Source organism: Myodes glareolus, chromosome 3, assembly GCF_982192425.1.
Source record: "Myodes glareolus chromosome 3, mMyoGla1.1, whole genome shotgun sequence".
Classification (NCBI taxonomy): domain Eukaryota; kingdom Metazoa; phylum Chordata; class Mammalia; order Rodentia; family Cricetidae; genus Myodes; species Myodes glareolus.
Window position 1 is genome coordinate 90,625,382 of NC_142028.1, and position 21,638 is coordinate 90,647,019.

The 21,638-nt window shown below is 45.9% G+C and overlaps 1 protein-coding gene across 2 annotated transcripts in view; it reads right to left on the minus strand.

Annotated features, from left to right (window-relative positions):
• The window catches only part of Raver2 (ribonucleoprotein, PTB binding 2), an 80,079-nt gene that overhangs the window by 39,614 nt on the left and 18,827 nt on the right, over nt 1-21,638 (minus strand). Inside the window, exons 2-4 of one of the 2 annotated variants that reach the window (XM_085686306.2) lie at nt 17,536-17,602; nt 9,748-10,217; nt 6,090-6,281 (exon numbers count right to left, since the gene is read on the minus strand). In XM_085686306.2, the coding sequence (XP_085542432.2) occupies nt 6,090-6,281; nt 9,748-10,217; nt 17,536-17,602 (729 nt within the window). The remainder of the gene's footprint in view (nt 1-6,089; nt 6,282-9,747; nt 10,218-17,535; nt 17,603-21,638) is intronic. The other variant, XM_085686307.2, reaches the window with a different exon arrangement.

Genomic DNA, 21,638 nt, shown 5'->3' on the forward strand with positions numbered 1-21,638 from the left:
AGCCGCACATCCACGCGGCTCTTCTAGCCACAATAGCTAAGTTCCTACACAAGCCTCGATACCCAACAGACGACGGGTACGGAGAATCTGGTAATACACACAAGGCAACTTCACTAAGTTGTAAAGATGAGGAATTTATGAAATTTTCAGGAAAACAGATCGACCTGGAGCTGACTTTGGTAAGTGAAATAAGCCAGATTCAGACAAATACTGCACATTTTCTCTCAGTCAGAATTGAGACTGAAATATGTATGCATACATTAAAACTATATATGACATGAAAGTCAAAGGGGGACTATAGGGGGAGGAAATTCTAAAGAGAGTGGGGAAGGAGACAGGAGAGGATAATGGGATATATGGGCACATATGGACACACAGACAGACAGACAGACACACACACACACACACACATACACACACACCCCAGAAGGGTAACTATTGGGGAAATAAGCAGAGCCAGTATAAAGGAAGAGGGCTCATGAGGATAAATGAGAACAACGGTTAATGATATACACATATGCATGTGTCACAATTAAATAGTTCCTTTTATGCAAAAAAAAAAGCGCAAACAAACAGGAGGCTAGAGAAGTCCAGTTCCAGGGAATCTGACTCCCTCTTCCAGTCTCCATGGGGACCAGTCATGCTCATGGGCCACAAACATACATGAAATCAAAGCCTTCCTATGCATAAAGTAAAATAATCTTTTTTATATAAAAAAGAAATCACCAAAAATTGAAACATCTATACATCAAGATTTAAGTCATATGAATATAGTATTTGTTGGAAGGAAACCTGTAAATGTACTTATCTTTATTTATTTATTCATTAAGTTTTTGAGACAGTCTTCTTACATAGCTCTGGCTTGTCTGAAATTCGCTACGTAGCCCAGGCTGGCCTTGCACTCATGGCCATTCTCCTGTCTTAGCCTCCCCAATGCTGGGCTCACTACACTACCATACCAGCCCATAAATGTACTTACCATAAAACAAATAAGAATAAACTAAGGGCGTGGAATGTAACTCGGCCGCAGAGTACCTATTTATCATATAATACCCCGAGCTCAATTCCCAGCACAAAATACAAAAAAAAATAAAAAAATAAAAAAATCCAGCAGAGTTAAGCAGTGACTTATAAGTGATCGATAAAGATAGGAAAATATTAATCTCACAATCTCACCACTCCCACTATCAACAAAGGGGGGGCAAGTAAATGCTAAGCAGAAATAAAAAAATTATTAAGATGAAGGCAGAAATAAGCAAAAGAGGGAAATTTAGAAACAGTGAGAAAAAAAACAAAAGTTGGTACTTGGAAAGGACAAACTAGAACACTCCTAAGACTGATGAAGACAAAACAGAAAATTACACAGAAGGAAAAGGAGGCAATGCTAAGCGCTTCTACATCTGTACATATCAAATGTCAAAAACGGATGGAAAAGACCACCTTCGGTAACACAGTCAAAAGTAGCAGAGGAAGAAGAGGAGGAAGCAAGAATATCCACAGCTGGAGCTCAGAGGTAATCAATGACTCCCTCTGGAAGAGGCTCAGGGAGCGGCTGGCTTCACAGAGCAATTCTCGGCTTCTCAAAGAGCACTCAGCCTTGCATTACACAAGCTGATGGGGATGCAGAGAGGCAGCGAGAAGACAATGAAACCAGCCAAGGACAGTGAGGTCGGTGTCGTCTTAATTCCAAAATTAATTACTGATCATGTTTTTTAAAAAAAATTAGGTGCCTGCCACTTCTGGGGACATCTCCAAAAGTGTGTCAAAGACACATATCAATAAATCAAATAATGTCTCCGGAAAAAGCTGTGATCAACTAGGGTTAGAGAAAACTGTGATGAGCATAGATGAAGGACCATGAGAGGAGGCACTGAAGAGGGGAGGAGGCGACAAAGAAAGAAAAACACCGCATGTTTTCTTTCATATGGGGAATCCACATTGAAATACACATGAATGAATGAATGAATGAATGAATGAAAGAATAAATGAACGAAAGAAAAGAGGGGGGGACCAGGTCGGGGACCCATGATGAGGGACATGAACAGATGTCGAAGGTGAGCAAAATACAATGACACATGTAAGAAAAAGTCATAATGAAACCAATTAACTTTCTAACACTAAAAATTTTGACTAAAAGAATAGCTTCCACCAAACAAATCGGCAGTGTGATTCCCATCTGTGTTAATTTTCTGTCAGCTTGACACAATCTGGAGTCTTCTGAGAAGAGGAACCTCAATTAAGAAGACACCTCCATCTTCTAGGCCCGTGGGCAAGGCTGGAGGGCATTGTCTTGATTAGCGATTTATGTGGGAGGGCCCAGCAGGCTGAGCAAGCCATGCAGGGCAAGCCAGTAAGCAGCAATACCCATGGTTCCTACGTGTTCCTGCCTCCAGGTTCCTGTCGTGAGTTCCCACCCTGATTTCCCTTAGTGATGGATGTAAGCAGAAGCCAGAAAAAAACCCTTCCCTCCCCAAATCTGCTTTTGGTTGTGGCATTTATTATTAAAGCAAAATAAGGCACTGTATCAGTCAACTTGAGTTTAAGTCGCATGTTTATTTCAATTGTCACAGAAATACTTTAAAAGTTTGTAGTGCCTGCTTGTTCTTTTTTATTCAAATCTCAGAAACTTGGTAAAAGATAAACCATTATCCATAAAAAGTGACTTTTAAGATTTGAAGGAAAAAAAAAAGCTTTCTCAGTATTCCTACTGCCCACCCACGGGGTCTCATACGTCACACTGAGACATACGTCCAGTGTGTACCATTGAAGGACAAAAAGGGAGAGCTTAAGGGGAAAGGGCTCACGCTTGTGCCCCATGGATTAGAAAGACGCAACAAATGGCCTGGGGGTCGTGGGGGCCATTACTGTGGTCGCACAGGTGAGAAGGGACAGTGAATTTGGGGACTTGCTGACGGAGGCCAGTGGTGAACAACTGGGTTCACAGTCCATTTTGTTCCATACCCAGTTATTACAGAACACTGAAGAGTGAACCCAAGAGAAAGGCAATCTTCCTCGGAAACGCTGAAACTGAGTGACTGATTTAATGTGGCGGGAAATCACTGTCTCAATTCTTCTCAATCACCTGAAATACAGATTTACTGATCCACCAACATATGCTTAAGATTTACCATTAATAAGAAGTAACCGGAGTCTACGAGAGAAGAGAGCAAGGAAACTGAATATGTAACCCTCTGATGCCAACCTTCAGGGACAGAACGAAGCTGGGCAAGAACAGACGGGACAAAAGAACGCTGTGCCAGGGTTCATGGCAGAAGAAAGGTTTTAAATGTTTGCACCACCAAACAGAAGAGAGTGCTTAACAGATAGGGATATTAAGAAACCCCTGTTGGGGCTGGCAAAATGGTTTCGGCAGTCAAGTGTCTGTCATGTAAGTATGAGGGCCAAGAAAAGGCGGGCACAATGGCGTACGCCTATAATCCCAGTCCTGGGAAGGAGGAAGACAGGACACCATGGGGCTTGCTGGCCAAGCAGTCTAGCTCAATGGGCAAGGCCCTGGTCCAGTGAGATCCTTCTCAAAAGACAAGGTGGGGAGTGACTGAGGAAGATGCCTGCTGTCAATCTTTGACCTCCATAGGCATGCTCACACATGGACACACATGAACCCGTGGACACACAGAGAAATCCTTCACGAGAGCAGCTTACTTGAAGAAGAAGACGGACACTTCTGCATGAGGCTGAGAGGAGATGGAACACTAGGAACTGGAGACAGTGGCCCTGTTAAAGAAACAGTGGCTGTAACGGCAGCTGTCTAAGGCTTTGCCTAAGACAAAGACAGACATCTGTGGAACACATGAAGTCAGGCAGAAAAGAGAGGATCCAGAGCTCCCAGCTGGGGACGCTGTCAGGAAGAGGCATGGCCCTTCCTATGAGCAGGTAAGGGGTAGACTTTACATCGCTGCCCATGTACATCCTGGGTATTAAGTGTGTTCTGGTTCGTGTTGCCATGAGAAGGAGACAAGCTGTCGTGGGGAGTATGGTGACTGAATCTAACACCTGGTCCTCCCAGGAACCATTGTTATCTGGCAGAAAGAATGACAAAAGCAAGCACCAGGTACAAGTACAGGTTGGTTTTCCCAGTTTGTTTTGTTTTGTTTTGTTTTATTGTTGCTGCTGTTGTTCTGCTTTTTGAGATGGGGTTTCTCTGTGTAGCCCTGGCTGTCCTAAAACTCACTCTGTAGACCAGGCTGGCCTCAAACTCACATCTGCCTCTGCCTCCCATGTGCGGGGATTAAAGGCGTGTGCCACCACTGCCCACCTGTTTTAGACACTGCAGGAGGAGGCAGGAAACAACAGATAAAGGACAAGCTGAAGACTTGTGGGGGGCAGAGAAGCCATATGCCTCTCCTTTGCAGGGCCACCAAGCCACCCAGCTGCCCATTTCATATCCACGATGGCAGTGTCCTGGCTTCAGAAATCAGTGGCTGTACTGGTTCAGAACTGTAAGCTTGGTGATTCCAACTGAGCAAAGACTCAAGTTAAGCAGAGGAAAGGAAGCTGATAGTGAACAAATGGCTAAGCAGTGGCTTTTGGGAGCGAAAACCCAAAGATTATTACTCACTCTGGAGACAGAGCAGATCCAGGGCCAGGCATGAACTCAGTAACAGGAGGTGCAGTAGGGGTGTAGGGGTGAGAGGGCTAACAGACGCCGTCCGACCCAGCCCCACTCCCTCCTCTGCTTTTCTCTCTCTGCTGATCTCTGATCTACTCAGGGCTGACTTTCCCACAGCCTGGCTGTCACCTGTCCCTTCCCCGTTTACTTATCTACAGTTCTCCGGCGCTGAATTCAACCTGAGTCCTTTGTCTATGCCCTACTGTTTAGCATCAATGTGCCTCTCTACATCGGCGGCTCAACCTGAACACTTACCCCTCTCCAAACTGCTAATCCAGCTCAGACTATTGCTCAGCCCGCCTCCTTAGGGTCACCAGATTTAATGAAGAACACAGGATGTTCAGTGAAACTTGGAGTTCAGAATATAAATAATTTTTAATAGGAGTATGTCTCATGCAAAAATCTGTATTTATTTGGCAATCGTATCCTCCACCCCCATCAACACATGCCATTACCTCACCCATTCCTTAATGTCACACTCAAATGTCATCTTCATCATGAAATTTGTCCCGATTCTTTCAAAGGAGTATCCCTTCCTTCACTAACCCATCAAAATCCATGCTGGGCTGAGATGAAAACTCTGAAGGCACAGGGCACATCTAAGGGACTCTCAGGCTAGAGGAAGTCACAGGAAAGGGGTGAGCGTTCGGTGCCACGAAGCAATAAAGAGACAGACATCTTCCGCAGCTCGGACTGAGGGTACTATACTGTAGGTACTACACTGTGGGCACTACATTATGGGTACCATACACCCTGGGCAACACACACTGTGGGTACCACATAATATAAGTGGGTGGCACTTATATTATGACAACTTCTAGAATAAAGAAATATGGCACTCAAAACTTAGAGCAGACAGTAACTCAACCACTTGCTGGATGAATGAAATGCCTTCAAACAGTAGTCCAGATAGAGGCTGGAGGGAAGGCTTGGGAGACAAAGCACTTGCGCTGTGAAGACTGAAGTCTGGGTCCCTAGAACGCATATAAAAGCCAGGCAGATATGCTGATCAGTCATGCCGGCACTTGGGAACCAGACAGGGAGCCCCAGGACAAGCTGGCTAGCCAGGCTGGCTGGAATGGGTGCATGGGAGCATTCTGGATTCAGTGAGAGCCTTTGCCGCAGTAAAGTGGAGAGCGATCAAGAGAAAAACCTGACATCAGCCTTGGACTTACACGCCCACACATAGACTGCGCACACCTGCACACACACACACACATCCCCCGCCCCCACGAATTACTCAAGATGAATACATTTTTCATGAACTCTATTTCTCTTTCTCGCTTAACTTCTGGCTTAGTTCTACAGACACCACTTGGCCAGCTTTTTCAAAACCACACTTCTTTCTTTAAAAACAAGCACTATCTCCAAAATAAAGGAAACAATGAGAGCCCAGGGAATGAGCATTAACTTGGGAGGTTAAGACAGCGGTCGCCTGTCAAGGCAGCACGCCACTCACCACGCGCTGAGCCGCTATGAGGGCTGCCAGAGTGCTTCGTCCCGGCGCTCCCGGGGCACAGAAGGATAGCTGGACTTGGCTCCCCTTGACGGTAATGCCATCTGCCACCTGCTGAACCTCTTCGGCATGCTCTGCTGTGCTATATTCAACCACTGCAAAGCTACCACCATGACCGCCTTCATCCTGTGCAAGCTGACACCACACAGCACATTAAAAAGAGATTCTAAAACTGATTTATGAACATTCGTTTGTAGTAATCATTTCCAAAGTCAACATCCAGTTCCTCAGGCTGTACTGGTGACAATACTAAATTTCTTCCCCAACTTACTTAGATACAGTTGTTCCCTGAAGACAGGAATTTCAACCCAGTGTTTTCATTTTCTAATTTAACAGTCACCAGTCTCCTACTTATTACGAAATATACACACACATTTAGGAATTAATAGGAAAATATAATTAAATAATTACATTAAAACTTTCTTGAAAACAAGTCATCAGATTCATGGATAATGAGACACTGATTATTTGACTACATGTCAACGAAAAACGGTGTTATCAAAAGAAGATGGGTGTGAGGAGCCACAGTCAGCTTTTATTTCAACATACTAAGTGAATCCCAGGATTCTGGTAAAGCATACAAAATAAATCGTATTTAGGAAACGCATGCCTATCATCCATCATCCACAGCACACAGCCTTCACCTCTCAGGATGGGCTCACCAGCTTGTGGGCGTGTGTACACTTGTGGGCGTGTGTAGGGCGACAGTAAAGGCCTGGCTCTACAGACTTCCATGGAGAATGCAGGAAAGAAGGGATGTGTCACTACACAGCTCCAAGACTCGGGCACATCTGAATGATCTTAACAAATACGCTGACACGCCAACGTGACAGACGTGACAAAATCAAGCTTGTGTCTTTGAGAAGCCACAAACACACAATGTGTGTTTTTTTTATCACATGCTAATATTACAAATAATACTTCATAGTATTTTTTATTATTTTAAAACTTAACTTTTGCTTTCTTGTTATACTCAGCCAATTTTCCAGTTTTCCCCTGAAGGATCTTGAAGGATCTTTACTCCTTTAAACTATCCTAAAATGTGTTTTTCTTTGCAAAGCTTTTTCCAAATGTGGAAGGCAAAGGAAAAATACCCACCTCTTCCAAATATTCCTCTGAGAGCTCAATTCCTCCTCTAATTCAAACCAGATCTTCAGATCAGAGCTGTAAAAGTCAGCAGTCCCTTTGGTCTCCTGACTGCAAGAGTCCATCTCCCGCCATTCTCTGCTGACTGCCGCGGACAGGAGCCTAACCTCGACATCCATGGAGAAGAAGCTATGCAAATGTTGCCTGAGTAGATTTCTGAAGCGTACTACTGCCACTCTTGTTTCAGTAGGATGACTGGTTTTGTTTTTGTTTTGTTTTTTGAGAGGGGTTTCTTTGTGTAACAGCCTTGCCTGTCCTAGAACTTACTCTGTAAACCAAGCTGTTCTTGAACTCAAAGAGGTCTGCCTGCCCCTGCCTCCCAAGTGCTGGGATTAAAGGTATGCACCACTGCTGCCCAGCATTCATTCTTATCTAAGACATAGCACCTGAAGGCTTCCAAAATAAATCTCTTTAAAACCACATCAGCAGTGTTAGAGTGGGCCATGCAGCTCAATACCAGAACTATTTAAAGACATTTCCATTATTCTGAAGCATTTTAGCAGAAGCTAAGGGTCACTCAACCAAACAGTAGCAAACAGATTCTACCACCACACAGCTAAACATGGTGACCTGTAAGGTTCCTGCCAACTCCTACGTTCACAGTTCAGATCATGTATCACATGTATCACAGTGTGACAGATGGCTCTGTCCCCCACATTTGCTCCAAAGGTCTACCTCCGGAGAACTAAAGCCACACACAGGCTGGATAATACTCAGGACAACAGCTCTGTATGACTCTCAGTATCCAACAATATCAGCATATCACTGAGGCAATCCTCTCCAAGAATTGAGCAAAGACTGGGTCAAAGGTTTGTCACAAAGTACTCTAATTACCTACAAGTCTTAGATGGTTTCTTTAATGCTTTGCTGGGACGGGGAGGGGGAGACAACGATATAAGAAAAAGGAAGATGGGGCCATTTGTCTCAACTTTGCATACTGCTGCATAATCTCCTCACGTGCAGAAGCTAAAAAGGGCCAATCTCGTAGAAAGGAGGGAACAGACTGGCAGTCACTGGTGGAGAATGGATTCACCAGTAGAGAAGTTGGTTACAAGGCATGAAATCTGAGTTAGATAGTAACGCGTAAGTGCAGGCAATCTATTATAAAATCTGCTGCATCACCATTAACAATACACCGTATTCCTGGAAAATTCTGAGAGTGGATGCTGAGCTTTCACAGAAGATGGTAACTCTGTGGGTAGTGCATGGTCAGTTGGCTGGCTTTAGGCTCCCCACCATGTGTGCATACTTCAGAGCATCACGCTAGACATGACAAATGCATACAATGTTATCTGTTCATTTAAACACCACATACACATGTGCACAGCCTGACTCTAAAATTTTCATTGTGCTATACAAATTTGGCAAACATTGGGTGAGGGAAAAAAAAGAAAGGGGAGAAAGGAAGAGAGTTGGGACAGGAAACATGGAAGTGAAGGGAGGGGGCAGAAAGGGGGACACGCAGGGAACAGAGGAAGAACTGGCCGGCTGCCATCAGAAAGTTGCTGGGCTCCAAGCAGTTGTGAGGATGCGTTTACTACAATAAGGTGCTTGGAAACGCTCCCCAGGACGGCCAGGATCTTCTCCGCATGCCTCACCCACCACAACCCCATTCAGACAGAAAGAAGGGCTTGCCTTACACTTTATCCAAGTTTTCCAGCCTTCCCTTAGGTCACGCTTCATGGAGGATGTGTAAGTACCAGTTCACCTGTCAGCCATCTACAAAACTGTGAAGCACTGAGACACAGAGTTCTACGCTCTTTGTTTCTGACATAGCTTAGCACTGGCCCAGAGAAAATGGTAAAACCTGAGTCGGAGAGGCAAACGGCTTAATGGATAAACGCTGGACAACTGGGTGGAAAGAGAGGGGAATGAGTAAGCGATGGATTTGCTAGGACACAATGAACCAAAGCAAGAGAGCTTGGCCCATCAGCAAAGGGGAATGTGTTGGGGGCTGCAGACCCTTAGACCCCTGACTTAACCCTTTGCCTGCCGGAGTGAACGGCCTGTTTTCCTGCGCTTGCACCTGCTCTGAGCACGAGACCCTCATGAATTCCTGATGGCAGGGGAATGGTTTCTGGTGGGGTTTACAGCTGGAAAGTCCCAAGAGCTGGGGCATGGCTATCAGTTAAGGATCCCTATATCAGCTTCCCTGGAGCACAATAAAGTTGGCATTCTTGTTTCAAGGATGACCCGTGTCCCTGTGTCTCTGTCTGTGTGTGTATGTGTCTCAATCTCTAGCCCCTTGCCCAGCTCGTGAACCATCCCATAGTGCACGCACTACATGCATGACTTAACATGTTTTCAGAGTCCTCATTATAGACTAGAGAAGAATCAAACTCACCCCTGTGATACTGCATGGATACAACAGATAAACAGGCACACATACAGACATCGATGAGCGATGCATGCAGCTATTTTTGAATCCCTCAAATGAAGTCTTAGCAACACATACCTGGCAAAACACAGGCCTATGGATGCCAGAGAAAAGTTGCAAGAGCTCTTCGGAATCCCTGTAGTCACTGGGCAGTTTATCTATACAAAGGCACTTAGAATGGATGAGCTCCGAGGCCAAGAGGTTAACATCCATCCACTGTGCGAAGAGCGCCGAGGCCCCCATCTGCCGGCCCAGCAGCTCCAGTCTGGCCTTGGCAGCGAAGTCCTTTTTCATGTACTCCACAAACCCGTAGCCTTTGGAGTGGCCGGTAACTTCACTGTAGACCAAAAAACACCTCTCGATGTTGCCGTACGCACGGACGAGCTCTTCAAACTCTTCCAGCGTGAAGGAGATGGGCAGGTTGGTGATGCACAGGAGGGCGTCTGTGGGCTGCAGCTGCACGATCAGCTCTCGGCCTCGGAAAGAAAACTGATGGAACCTCTGGATGGCGCTCTGCGCCTGCTCCCCGTTCAGTAAGGTCACAAAAGCTGCAAGATAACCAAGGGAAGTGAGAGGATTTGGGGTCAGTGTTTCCATCCGTCGCCTGCTGTCACCCGCAGTAGGACAGACATTTTATGCCTAAGGCTTAGTATATACAAAAATACACACCTTTTTATTAAGCAAAATTATCACAAAATATACCTCATTTAAGTGTCGCTATCTAGTGCATGCTGGCCGGGAACTCAGTGTACAGACCAAGCTGACTTGAAACCCAGAGATGCAGCTGCTGTGTCCCCGGCCTCCCCAGTGCACCACCGAATCTGACCTCAATGCACTCTTGATTTTGCTGCTGTTGTTTAGAAACTGCTTTTCTAGTGGGGGCGTGGGAGAGCTGCACATGTATATGTGCAGATGTATAGGGAGGGCAGGCCTGTGAGTGCACACGGAGGTCAGAGGGGGGGGCGCCAGTGTTCTCTGCCACCTTATCCCTCTGACTGAGGTAGAGTCTATTCCCTCAGCCCACACAGAGCTATGGCTACAGTTATGGGAGCTTGTGAGCCCATGCTTGGGTAGTGACGTAGGTGCTGGGATTCAAACTCAGGTCCTCATGATTGCTCAGAAAATGTCTTTAACCACTGAGCCATCTCTCCACCCCTGCCTTTTAAATTCTAATTTATTTTGTTAAAAAAAAAAGTCATTGTCTTTTTTTAATGATGAGCCTCAACTCAACTAATTTCACGGCCAGTTGCTCAAATAAAATCCTGAGTAATTCTACTAGGAATTCCACCATTAGATCCATACTCTGAGGGATTTTGCACAGGGTATTTTCTAAGCCCCCAACAACAACGCAAAGTTTTATGAGGCCTTTATACAAACCATCAATTGAAAATGAGGTAACAAGGCCTCTTCCCAGAAAGAGCTAAGAAACTTACTTTCATAGAAGGACCTGAAAAACTGAAAGTACAGTAAAAGATGCCAAAACACCTAAAGGAAACCAGTTTTTCCCACAACCTTCTCAGAGCACTAAAATCATGAAGACAGTGAGCGGCTTGGAATGAGCTCACTCCCAGCACCCGAATGACAAAAGAGAACCAACTGCCACAGCTGCCCTCTGCTCACATGTGCATTTGCACACACACGCATGTACACACACGCATACACACACGCATACACATACACGCATGCATACACACACACTGCCACAGCTGCCCTCTGCTCACATGTGTGTTTGCACACACACACTAATCAGTGTCATTTTTAAACATATGATAAAACATCAGACTGGCTAGCTTCAAAGAACCGATGTGTAGCACAATTTCCTTTCAGGCCACCAACCACCTCCCAAATCATAACTTTATTCGTTATGCTTGGCCTATCTTAGGCTCATTTCTGGCTAGTTCTTTTAATTTAAATTAACCTGTTTCTCTTTATCCATCCTTTGCCTCGAGGCTTTTCACTTTTCTTTCCTTCTGTATGTCTTACTTTCACTGCATATCGTGTCTGGCTGGCAACTGCCTGGCTTCTGGCCCCCGGTGTGTCCCTCTCTTTCTCCCTCATTCTCTTTCTTCTCTCTTTCTCCTCCTACGCATTCTGCCTGCCAGCCCCGCCTATCCTTTTTCTGCCTAGCTATTGGCCATTCAGTTCTTTATCAGACCAATCAAGTGCCATAGGCAGGCAAGATGAAAATAATGCAACACATGTTTACATAATTAAACACACATCCTTACATTGTGAAACAAATGTAACACACTTTTACACAGTCAAAATAATATTCCACAGTATAAACAAGTGTAACACATCTTTGCTCAGTTAAAATAATATTCCACAACACCCATGAGTGTATTTAATTTCATATATGACTTTGATGAATAAAACCAAATGAAAAGATAACGTGATTTTGATCTTGGGCAAATATTTTAACCTACAATCCCAATAAAAACAATTTTAAAAGCTACCTAAGCTATTTCAGTATCAAATAATAAAATGTATGAAATAAAAAAAAATATGACATAGCCTGGCTGGTGACACACACCTGAAATCTCAGCACATGAGAAACAGACAGGAGGACCATAAATTCAGGGCAATCCTGGGCTACATAGTTGTGACAAGGAGACCTTGCCTCAAACAAACAACAAAGAAACAGGCGTGACACCGGTGAGCTGCAAATTCCTGTTTGTTAAAATGAGAGTGTGAGGGTGATCATCCCACTGGTGACCAGGGTTGACTCAGCTGATCTGGCTGCCTAGGAGGGCGTCTCCTTCCTCCCTCGCTGCTCCATGTGCCCCTCCTGAAGCTGAGCACTCGGTCAAAGAGGACAACCTTCCCCAAATAGGGGAGGGCTGGTCTCTGGTCAAGAGTATACAAGCAGTTGAGCTCCCCTGCTAGGACCTCCAAATGAGCTCTCAAAGTCTATATTTGCTAAAATTAAATTTTAATTATATCAATTTATCTGTCATCACTAACGGATATAAATATTTTTGAGAACTTTTGCAAGAAATCCTGAAAGCCTCCAATTACAATACCACAGAGCAATGCACAAATAAAGGAGCTGCTTTCTAGAACTGCCTCGTCTTCTCCTCCTCAGGGAGCACTGTGGAACAGTCCCACAAACACTTGACTCATCAGATTCAAACAGAACACTGCAGGATGTGCTTCAGAGCAAAGACATGGGGGAGAAAGGGAGACTCTCACAGCATGGGCAATTCTGACCTCCTTTAGTTGGTCCTAATGCCCAGGTAGTTCTCGGAGTGTTAGCATTTTACCACGCAGAGGGATGTTAACATTAAGGCAATACGTTTTCCTTTGGGCAAGCTCTCCAAATGCCAAGGACAACACAACAGGCAACTCTTCCAATGGGAGAGCAGGAACAGCCCTTGGAAGAATTAACTCTTGGTTTCCAAAACCTTTTTTAAAAAGCTTGAATTGTTTCGGTTTTTTTCTAGTTACTTTTCTTGTTGACACAATGACCTGACAGGTGCACCTGTCTTAGTTGGGGTTACTATAGTTACAATGAAACACCATGACCACTGAAGGTAGGTAGGGCAGGAACTAAAACAGGAACCTGGAGGTAGGAGCTGACAGAGGCCCTGCAGGGTGCAGCTTACACTGCCTTGCTCAGACAGTTTTCTTACAGAACCCAGGACCACCAGGCCCAGGGATGGCAACACCCATTCCCCATCAATCATTAAGAAAATGTTCTACAGGCTCGTCTACAGCCTGAGCTTATGGAGGCATTTTCTCAGCTGAGGTGTCTTCCTCTCAGACGACTCTAGTTTGTGTCAGGTTAACACAAAACTAGCCAGCACAACTGACCCCTTGTGAACTTGACACACCAGCGTATCATTGCTGAGCCACAGCCTCTCTCTCCTTTCCTGTTCATCGCCAAGATCAGACATTAACAAAGACATCACAGCACAGCTATTCCCAGCACTTGGGAGGCAGAGGCAGGCGTTTGAGGCCAGACTGGTCTACAGAGCAAGTTCCAAGACAACGAGGGCTACACAGAGAAACCCTGTCTCCAAAAACAAAAACAAAGCAGATAAAAAAAAAATCACAGTATAAAACATTTTATGTACTTAAAAAGTCCCACAGCCTTACAAATTCAAACACTTTAAAAGTTGTTTCTTAAATAGCCAGTCTCTTAAAAATACGAAGTTTCTGCATACCAAAATCTCTTTACAAATTTGAAGTCTCTCAACTCCCTAGAGCCTCCTGTAAAATCAAAAATAAATTAAGTGCTTTCTTACTTCAGGAAGAATCAGAGCATGGTCACAATATGAACAAAGCAAAGTCAAACTCCAACAGTGTAAATAACTGGTTCACTATCTGGGATTCACTCGTGATCTTCTGGGCACCTTCAATGGACTTAGGTTACTCCTGCGGCTCCGCCCTCTGCGGCTCCGCCCTCTGCGGCTCCGCCCTCTGCGGCTCCGCCCTCTGCGGCTCCGCCCTCTGCGGCTCCGCCCTCTGCGGCTCCGCCCTCTGCGGCTCCGCCCTCTGCGGCTCCGCCCTCTGCGGCTCCGCCCTCTGCGGCTCCGCCCTCTGCGGCTCCGCCCTCTGCGGCTCCGCCCTCTGCGGCTCCGCCCTCTGCGGCTCCGCCCTCTGCGGCTCCGCCCTCTGCGGCTCCGCCCTCTGCGGCACACAGCTAGAGTTCTAAGGTCCAGCAGGCTCCATTTCACCTCTGCTGTTCTTGGTGGCCTTCCCCTGGTACTGGCATCTCCAATATCCTGGGGTCCCTTGCTGCAACTGGACTGCACTTTTCAGCCTCTCCTGAGGTCTTTTCGTGGTACCAAGCTTCAACTTCTCTGCATGACCCCCTCAGTCCTGGGCCTTCAACTCCTACTGAGGCCGCACCTTCACCAATGACCCTCGCACAGCACCAAGCCTCAGCTGCTGTCCATGACCCCTTCATGCCTTCAAAACCAGCACCACCTGGATGGCTCTTACACTACTACCAAGTTTGGCTGCCAGCCCTAGGCACAACCTTGGTCGCCTCTGGAAAACAAGTTCTGTGTGTTGACTCTCAGTAAACACTTCACAGAAGACTTCACCTCAATGATGCCAGTCTCTCGTTCATCACCGCTAATTCCTCAGCCCCAGGCGACAGGCATCAATTGTCTCAGCCAAGCAAAGGTTTCACTTCAATGATGCTAGTCTCTCATTCATTGCCACTGATTCTTCTGCCCCAGCTTCCAGAGCCACAGAACCTTAATTCAAAGGAGCAAATTGGCAACGACCCTGACAGTCTTTAGGTAATTTTTAAACTTCCCCCTTGAACATTGCAAGTCAGGCCTCCATCCTCTGCATTGCTTTCAACATCCTTATCTTCCAAAGTCCCACAGAACAGCTCACCAAGCTTTGAACACTCAATGTTTTGTTTTGTTTTGTTTTGTTTTTTTAGCCCAACATCCCAGGATCTTTTCATGACCCTCCCCCAAAACAACACGGCCAGGTCTGTCGCAGCAGTATCTTACCATCCTGGTACCAATTTCTGTTTCAGTTAGGGCTGCTATTGCTATGATGAAACCCCACGACCAAAAGAAAGATGGGGAGGAAAGGGTTTATTTGGATTGCACTTCCATACTGTAGTCCATCACTGTAGGAAGTCAGGACAAGAACTCACACAGGGAAGGACCTGAAGGCAGGAGCTGATGCAGAGGCAATGGAGGGATGCTGCTTACTGGCTTGCTCACCCTGGCTTGCTCACTCCGCTTTTCTATAGAAGCCAGGACCACCTGAGTAGGGCACTACCACCCATAATAGGCTGAGCCCACCCCCATCAATCACTAATTAAGAAAATGCCCTACAGGTTTGCCTACAGTCCAATCTTACAGAGGCATTTTCTCAATAGAGGTTCTCTCCTCTATGAAGATTAGCTGGATCAAGTTGACATAAAACCAGCCAGCATGCACCCTAAGGAAAGGAAATGTATCATGGCTCACAGTTTAGGGGTATACATCATCATGGTGGGGAAGTCCTGGTGGCTGGACCCGAGGCAGCTGGTTACACAGCATTCAGTCAGGAAGCAGAGAGTAACAAAGCTGGCACTCAGCTAACTCTCTCTTTTCTGTACAGTCCAGGACCCCAGGTCATGTGCTACCCCAGTTAAACTAGATACTCCCCACAGACATGCCCATTACAGCTCTAGGCCTCCCCAGCCCAGTCAGGCTGCCACATCACTTAACCCTTTTTCCCTAATACACAAAACATCGGTTTACTGAATACTAGCTATGTTCTCTATTAGCCCATAAAACTGTGAGCTTATGCTGGAGGGCCAGGGACTTGAAGTCTCTGATCATCCCTTTATGTTCTCTACTTACTCTTTCCCAATTCTGCACACCTGTGTGAGCACTCTTGTCCGAGTGTGCATACCTGTCTGAGCACTCGTTCCCAAGTTTGCACACCTGTATGAGCACCCTTGCCCCAGTCTACACACCTGTCTGTGCACTCGTGCCTGAGTCTGCACACCTGTGTGAACACTCTTTCCCAAGTTTGCACACCTGTCTGAGCCCGCCTTCCACTTCCTTTTGCCACATCTTCCTGTGCTCACAAATGAAAGATAGCAATCTCCAGGGTCTTTCCTGGTAGAATACTCATGAGACCCAAATTCAAATACCCAGAAGCGCCAAGTCACTGAATCCCTGCTCTCTACCCTCCTGCCCTGGGCAATCAAGGCCTTCTTATTTATCCAGTAGTATGTCTGGTTACAGACTAGGCGCTGGAAGAGCACTGTTATTCAGCATTGAGTTCATATTCCAATTGGGGAATAAGACATTCACCTGGGAGTTACATATGTGGGGCTTCCAAAGAGGAAGTGGAAGGGGCTGTGAGACCAATCAAACTGAACCAAGTTATCTAGTCTGAGGGCATCGAGCCACATGCTGGCTCTGAAACCTTCACCTAAAGAAACACACGTTATGTCCATTATCGTTTTATTTACAAAAAGACACATCTGTCCTCTCAAGACCCCTAGGAGGGAGAACAAAAGGGTATCTCAAGCCCAAGAGAACAAGAACAATCTAGGGATGATCATGCCATATTCCACAGACTGGAAACAGATTCCTACGTGTTTCCCCCAGGGGGAGATGCAGTCAGAGTGCTGTGAACTGGGGTTCCTCTGTATCTGGGAGTCTTCTGCTGTTTTTGCTTTTGAGGGACTTGGGGGTGTTCCCAATTCAGCAATACACATTAAGCTATACACTTTGGGGGGAAACGCTGGGATCAAACCCATTTCCTCGCACAAGCTAGGCAAGTGTTCCACATCAAGTTGTAACCCCAGCTTTCTAGATGAACGAGTTGCATTAGAATACACGTGTATACAGGGGTCTTACCGTCATCTGCACTGGATTTTATCATCGAAAAAATGTTCACAGATATTTATAGATCATTGCCCCTACAAGAACAGAGTTCTGATCTCACAAATGAAACTAATACTCAGAAAAACTAAGCAAGTTTTCCTAATTTGTCCAGCTGAAGGTCAAGCTACACACCGTGTGTTCGCAGAACCCAGTAACATTATCAGATGGAAGCACAGAGCACACCCCGAAGAACACATACCAGCCAACATTCATTGTTAAAAATCAAACCTGCAGTTACACTGTATTTGCTTACTGGTTAAAGTTCGGGACATTAATACTGCCCTCAGGAAGTAGCCGGTGAGTCACACCGATGTATTTCACACTTAGAAACTCCACAGCTGGTAAGGAATAGAGTTCAGGGGTGGGATGCTTGCCATCACTCGCAGAGGCCCTAAGTTCAGTGCCCAGCATGGGAAGAAGACAGATGAAAACACAGCAAGCTTTCCTGCTCTCTAGTAGCTTCATGCGAAATCAAAACAAGATGACGTGCTTGCAACGGAGCGCTCACCTGTTCGCTTATTCCTGTCCACATAGCAGTACTTCAGCTCATAGTCCTGGAATAGCTCATGAACCTCCTGAAAGACACAAAGCCGTGAAAAGTCAGTGATGATATCAGCTGGGTTAGTGCTTAGCAGTTGACCCAGTCTGACTGCCACCCTCCCCGGTCACACTGCCACTCCCCTGTCCCTGGCACGCTGCCATCTCCCTTCCACAACTGCTATCTTCCAACACACCCATCTAACGCTCAAACTGCGCACTTACTGCCCGCGTGAACCTGCACCTCACTGGCACCTCCGCTCAGACGCGCACTGGCATCTAGCTCGCACAGTGACTGAACTAACTAGTCACCGAAGCGGCACAGGTCGCCTGAAATCCCACCTCCAGTGCTCTGGGGAAGCTTTTCCTGACAATTTCCTGCAGAATGTGCCCTCGTAAGCCCATCACCATCATGTCCTGACCTATGCCTCTCTTGTGGAAATAAATACATATTAAATTATTCTTCATGCTCCAGTTTAAGCAGGAAATAGACCTGTAAATGTCTGTAACAAACATGGAGAAAAAAACAAATGTCTATTGTATGTACTGTGATAAGCAAGTTGCAGATCTTTTTTAAACTTTAAACTAAATTTAAATTAAACGGTTTTTATAAAAACAATGTGACAGAAACAGTATAAGTTGACGTCAGCCCTTCATGCTCCTCACAGCAAACAAGGTATAGTATGACTTTCTGTTTTTATATTTCGCCTGCATCACTTTGCATGAGGCAGGCATCTGAATACATATCAAAGTGAATAGGGTTTTGAATTAGCATCTGGTACTAAAAAACTTCTGCATCTTTTTTTTCTTTCTTTCTTTCTTGAGACAGGGTCTCACCATGTAACTCTGACCAGGATGGTGTCCCTGGGTGGGCACAAATCACACAGTTCTTAACAGATAGATATCACTGGTGGGATCTTTGACCCCACCGTAGAAAATGACAAGGAACCCACTGGAGGGGACAAACGCCTTGAAGAAAGCACAGGTGTCAGCACGGAAGCGGTGAATCCCCTGAGCTCTTACTACCGCGACTGTTATAATCAGTGCTCACCTAGCGTTTAGTGGGCAGAAGGCACCAGACTTACTTATATGAAACATCAGAAAACCGGGGGCGAAAGGGATGACTCCATGGATAAAGTGCTAGTCAGACAACTGTGAGGGCCAGAGTTTGGATCCCCAGAACCCACATAAAAGATGGGTAGATGGCAGACAACTTTAATTCCAGCACCCGGGGAGCAGAGGCGGGATCCCTGGGGCAAAGCGGCTAGACGAGCAAACTCTGGGTTCAGCGAAGAAATGAGAGACCCTGTCTTAATAAGCAGAGTGGAGAGGGATCAAGGGAGACATCTGATACCAACTCTGGGCCTCCAGACAGACAGACAGACACACAGACAAAATGAATATGCATACACATACATATGAATGCTTAAAAAAAAAAAAAGTCAAGAAATCCTGAGCAGCAGGAACTCAGGTAGAGTGAGTGATCTCAGCAACTTCTGAGTGTGGGTCCTGAGAGGTTCCAGGAAACACGCCCTTACATTTTCAAAGGAGTAGTACATCATCAAGTAACCATTAATAGTTAAAAATGACCACAATTATAATCTTTATACTTAAGAGCAACTTAGAAAAGGAAGATAAAGAGGAGGATAGCCACACATTAGAAAGGTTCCCTAGGACTGTGGAGATGGCTTAGGATTCTTCCCCAGGACCCAGGCTTGGTTCCCAGAACCTTCTTGGCAGCTCATAACCATCAGGAGCTCCAGTGTCAGGGGTTCAGATCCCCTCTTCTGGCCTCCGAGGGCACTATGCACACACGGTGCCCAGACATACAGACATGAAGGCAAAACACCAATCTATATAAAGTTTAAAAATCTAAAAGAGAAAAATTTTAAGTTTACCTTTGAAATCAGTGCAAAAGAGAAAGAACAGTATAGGAACAATAGTCAAATTATAAAACATAAACCTTTAATCCCAGCACTCGGGAGGCAGAGAAAGGTGGATCTTTGTGAGTATGAGGCCAGCCTGATCTACAAAGACAGAGAAACCCTGTCATGCAAAACAAAACAAAACAAAACATAAACTGGGAGAAAATACAACAATCATTGGTCACACAAAACAGACAGGTGAAGTTAAGCATCTCCTACTGCTTATTAGCAAGTTCATTATAAATACCTAAAAACACAAAACAGTTTTGTGAACCAGTCTGCTGACTAGAGCCGGTCAGATGCCAATGTGGTTTATCTTAAACGCTGTGTTTTCTCCGACTTGGAAAACTTCGACTGTGGTCCTAAGAAAATCCTAACTTCTCCAATGCACAACCACACTCCTTGCCAACGGACTAGCTTAACGCTTCACAGAGAAGACTTTATTGGAGGGATCAAGTGTATTCTTTTGGTGGCACAGACTCTAATCTTTCACTTGGCTGGTGAGCAGCTGCTGAGTGCTAGATAAAGAACAGCAATGCCACTCACCACCTTATCAGGTGTCTGTAAACAAATGGCTGCCCTGCCTTCCCTTTAGCTCAGGGCGTTGCCCGAGGAAATCTTCAGGACCAAAGGCTCATTTTGCAACTTAGAAATCTTATCTTCACCATATCTGTGCCTCTAACCACAGCTCTTCAGTGTGGCTGGTGTGCCTGGGAAGCCCTCCAAAGCTTCCCCGGAGAGAAAAAACCAATGACCTTTCTCTTCGCCCTGCTGGTGATCCCTCCCTCTGTGCCTCAGCAAGGAGACCAAAGGAGAAATTTCAGGCCTGACAGAGTCCTAGGAGGCATTTGCCAGCATTTCCCTAGGCTCTGCCACACAGACCTGAGGGACTGGAACTGAAGGCGGCATGCAGGAGCTGACCTGGCTGCGTGAGTTTCCTTCTCACACACACTTTGAAAGCACTCTGCTCAGCAACACCATTTACAAATTCCTTATGGCAAAGGAGTGTGTCAACCTGGCAGTTTCGGTTGATGTTAGTGTGTTCAGGCCAGATTCACTAACATCCCCTGAAGCTTCCCAAGTTTCGGCAAAGGATAAACAGCTTTGATTACAGAGGCGCCCTTACCAACTGGGGTGGTCTGAACATAACTAGCCCCCATAAAGTCATAGGGAGTGGCACTATTAGAAGGTGTGACTTTGTTGGAGTGGGTATGGCCTGGCTAGAGGAAGTGTGTCACTGTGAGGGTGGGCTTTGTGGTTTCCTATGCTCAGGATACTCTGCCCAGTAAGTCAGACCCACTTCCTGTTGCCTGCACGAGGTAGGACTCTCAGCTTCTTCTCCAATGCCATGTCTGCCTGCACACCTCCATGTCCCACCGTGATGATCATGGACTGAAGTTCTGTGTAACGGGTCTTTCTTTGGACTGCCAGCTCCCAAGTAATGACATGGAGATTCTTACTCATTATGAAGGCTTAGCCTTAGCTTAGGTTTGTTCCCAGCTAGCTCTAAAAACTTAAATTAAACCATTTATATTAATCTATGTTCTGCCATGTAGCAGCTCAATGACTCTTCTCCATACTGTACATCCAGGTTGTTCCACATCTCACTAGCGAATTCTGCCTCTCTTCTTCCTAGAGTTCCTATCTTCTTCCAGAAGTGCGGCCTATCCTTTCCTGCCTAGCTATTGGCCATTCAGCTCTTTATTAAACCATTCAGAAGGTGCCTTGGCAGAGACACATCTTCACGGTGTACAAAAAGATTATCCCACAACACCTCTGAACTGTAAGCGAGCCACCCTAACTAAATGTTTTCCTTTGCAAGAGTTGTTGTGGTCACGGAGTCTTCACAGCAATAGAAACCCTACCCAAGACAGCAACCAGCCATAGCTGCTCTGCATTCCTTTCCATGTGGAGGACACGAACCTAGAGCACAGCTTTCCTAAGCTCTTGGCAGGTGTAATTTTGCTTGTCTGCCTCAAATTGTTTCAAGAAAGGCTTTTGGGCCAAGCAGAAGGTTGAGTAAGAAAGATGCCTACCACCAAGCCTGAGGACCTGAGATGGATCTGTGGGACCAATATGTGGAAGGAGAGAGCTCACTCCCAAAAGTTGCCCTCTGACCTCCACATGCATATCATGGCCTACACACACA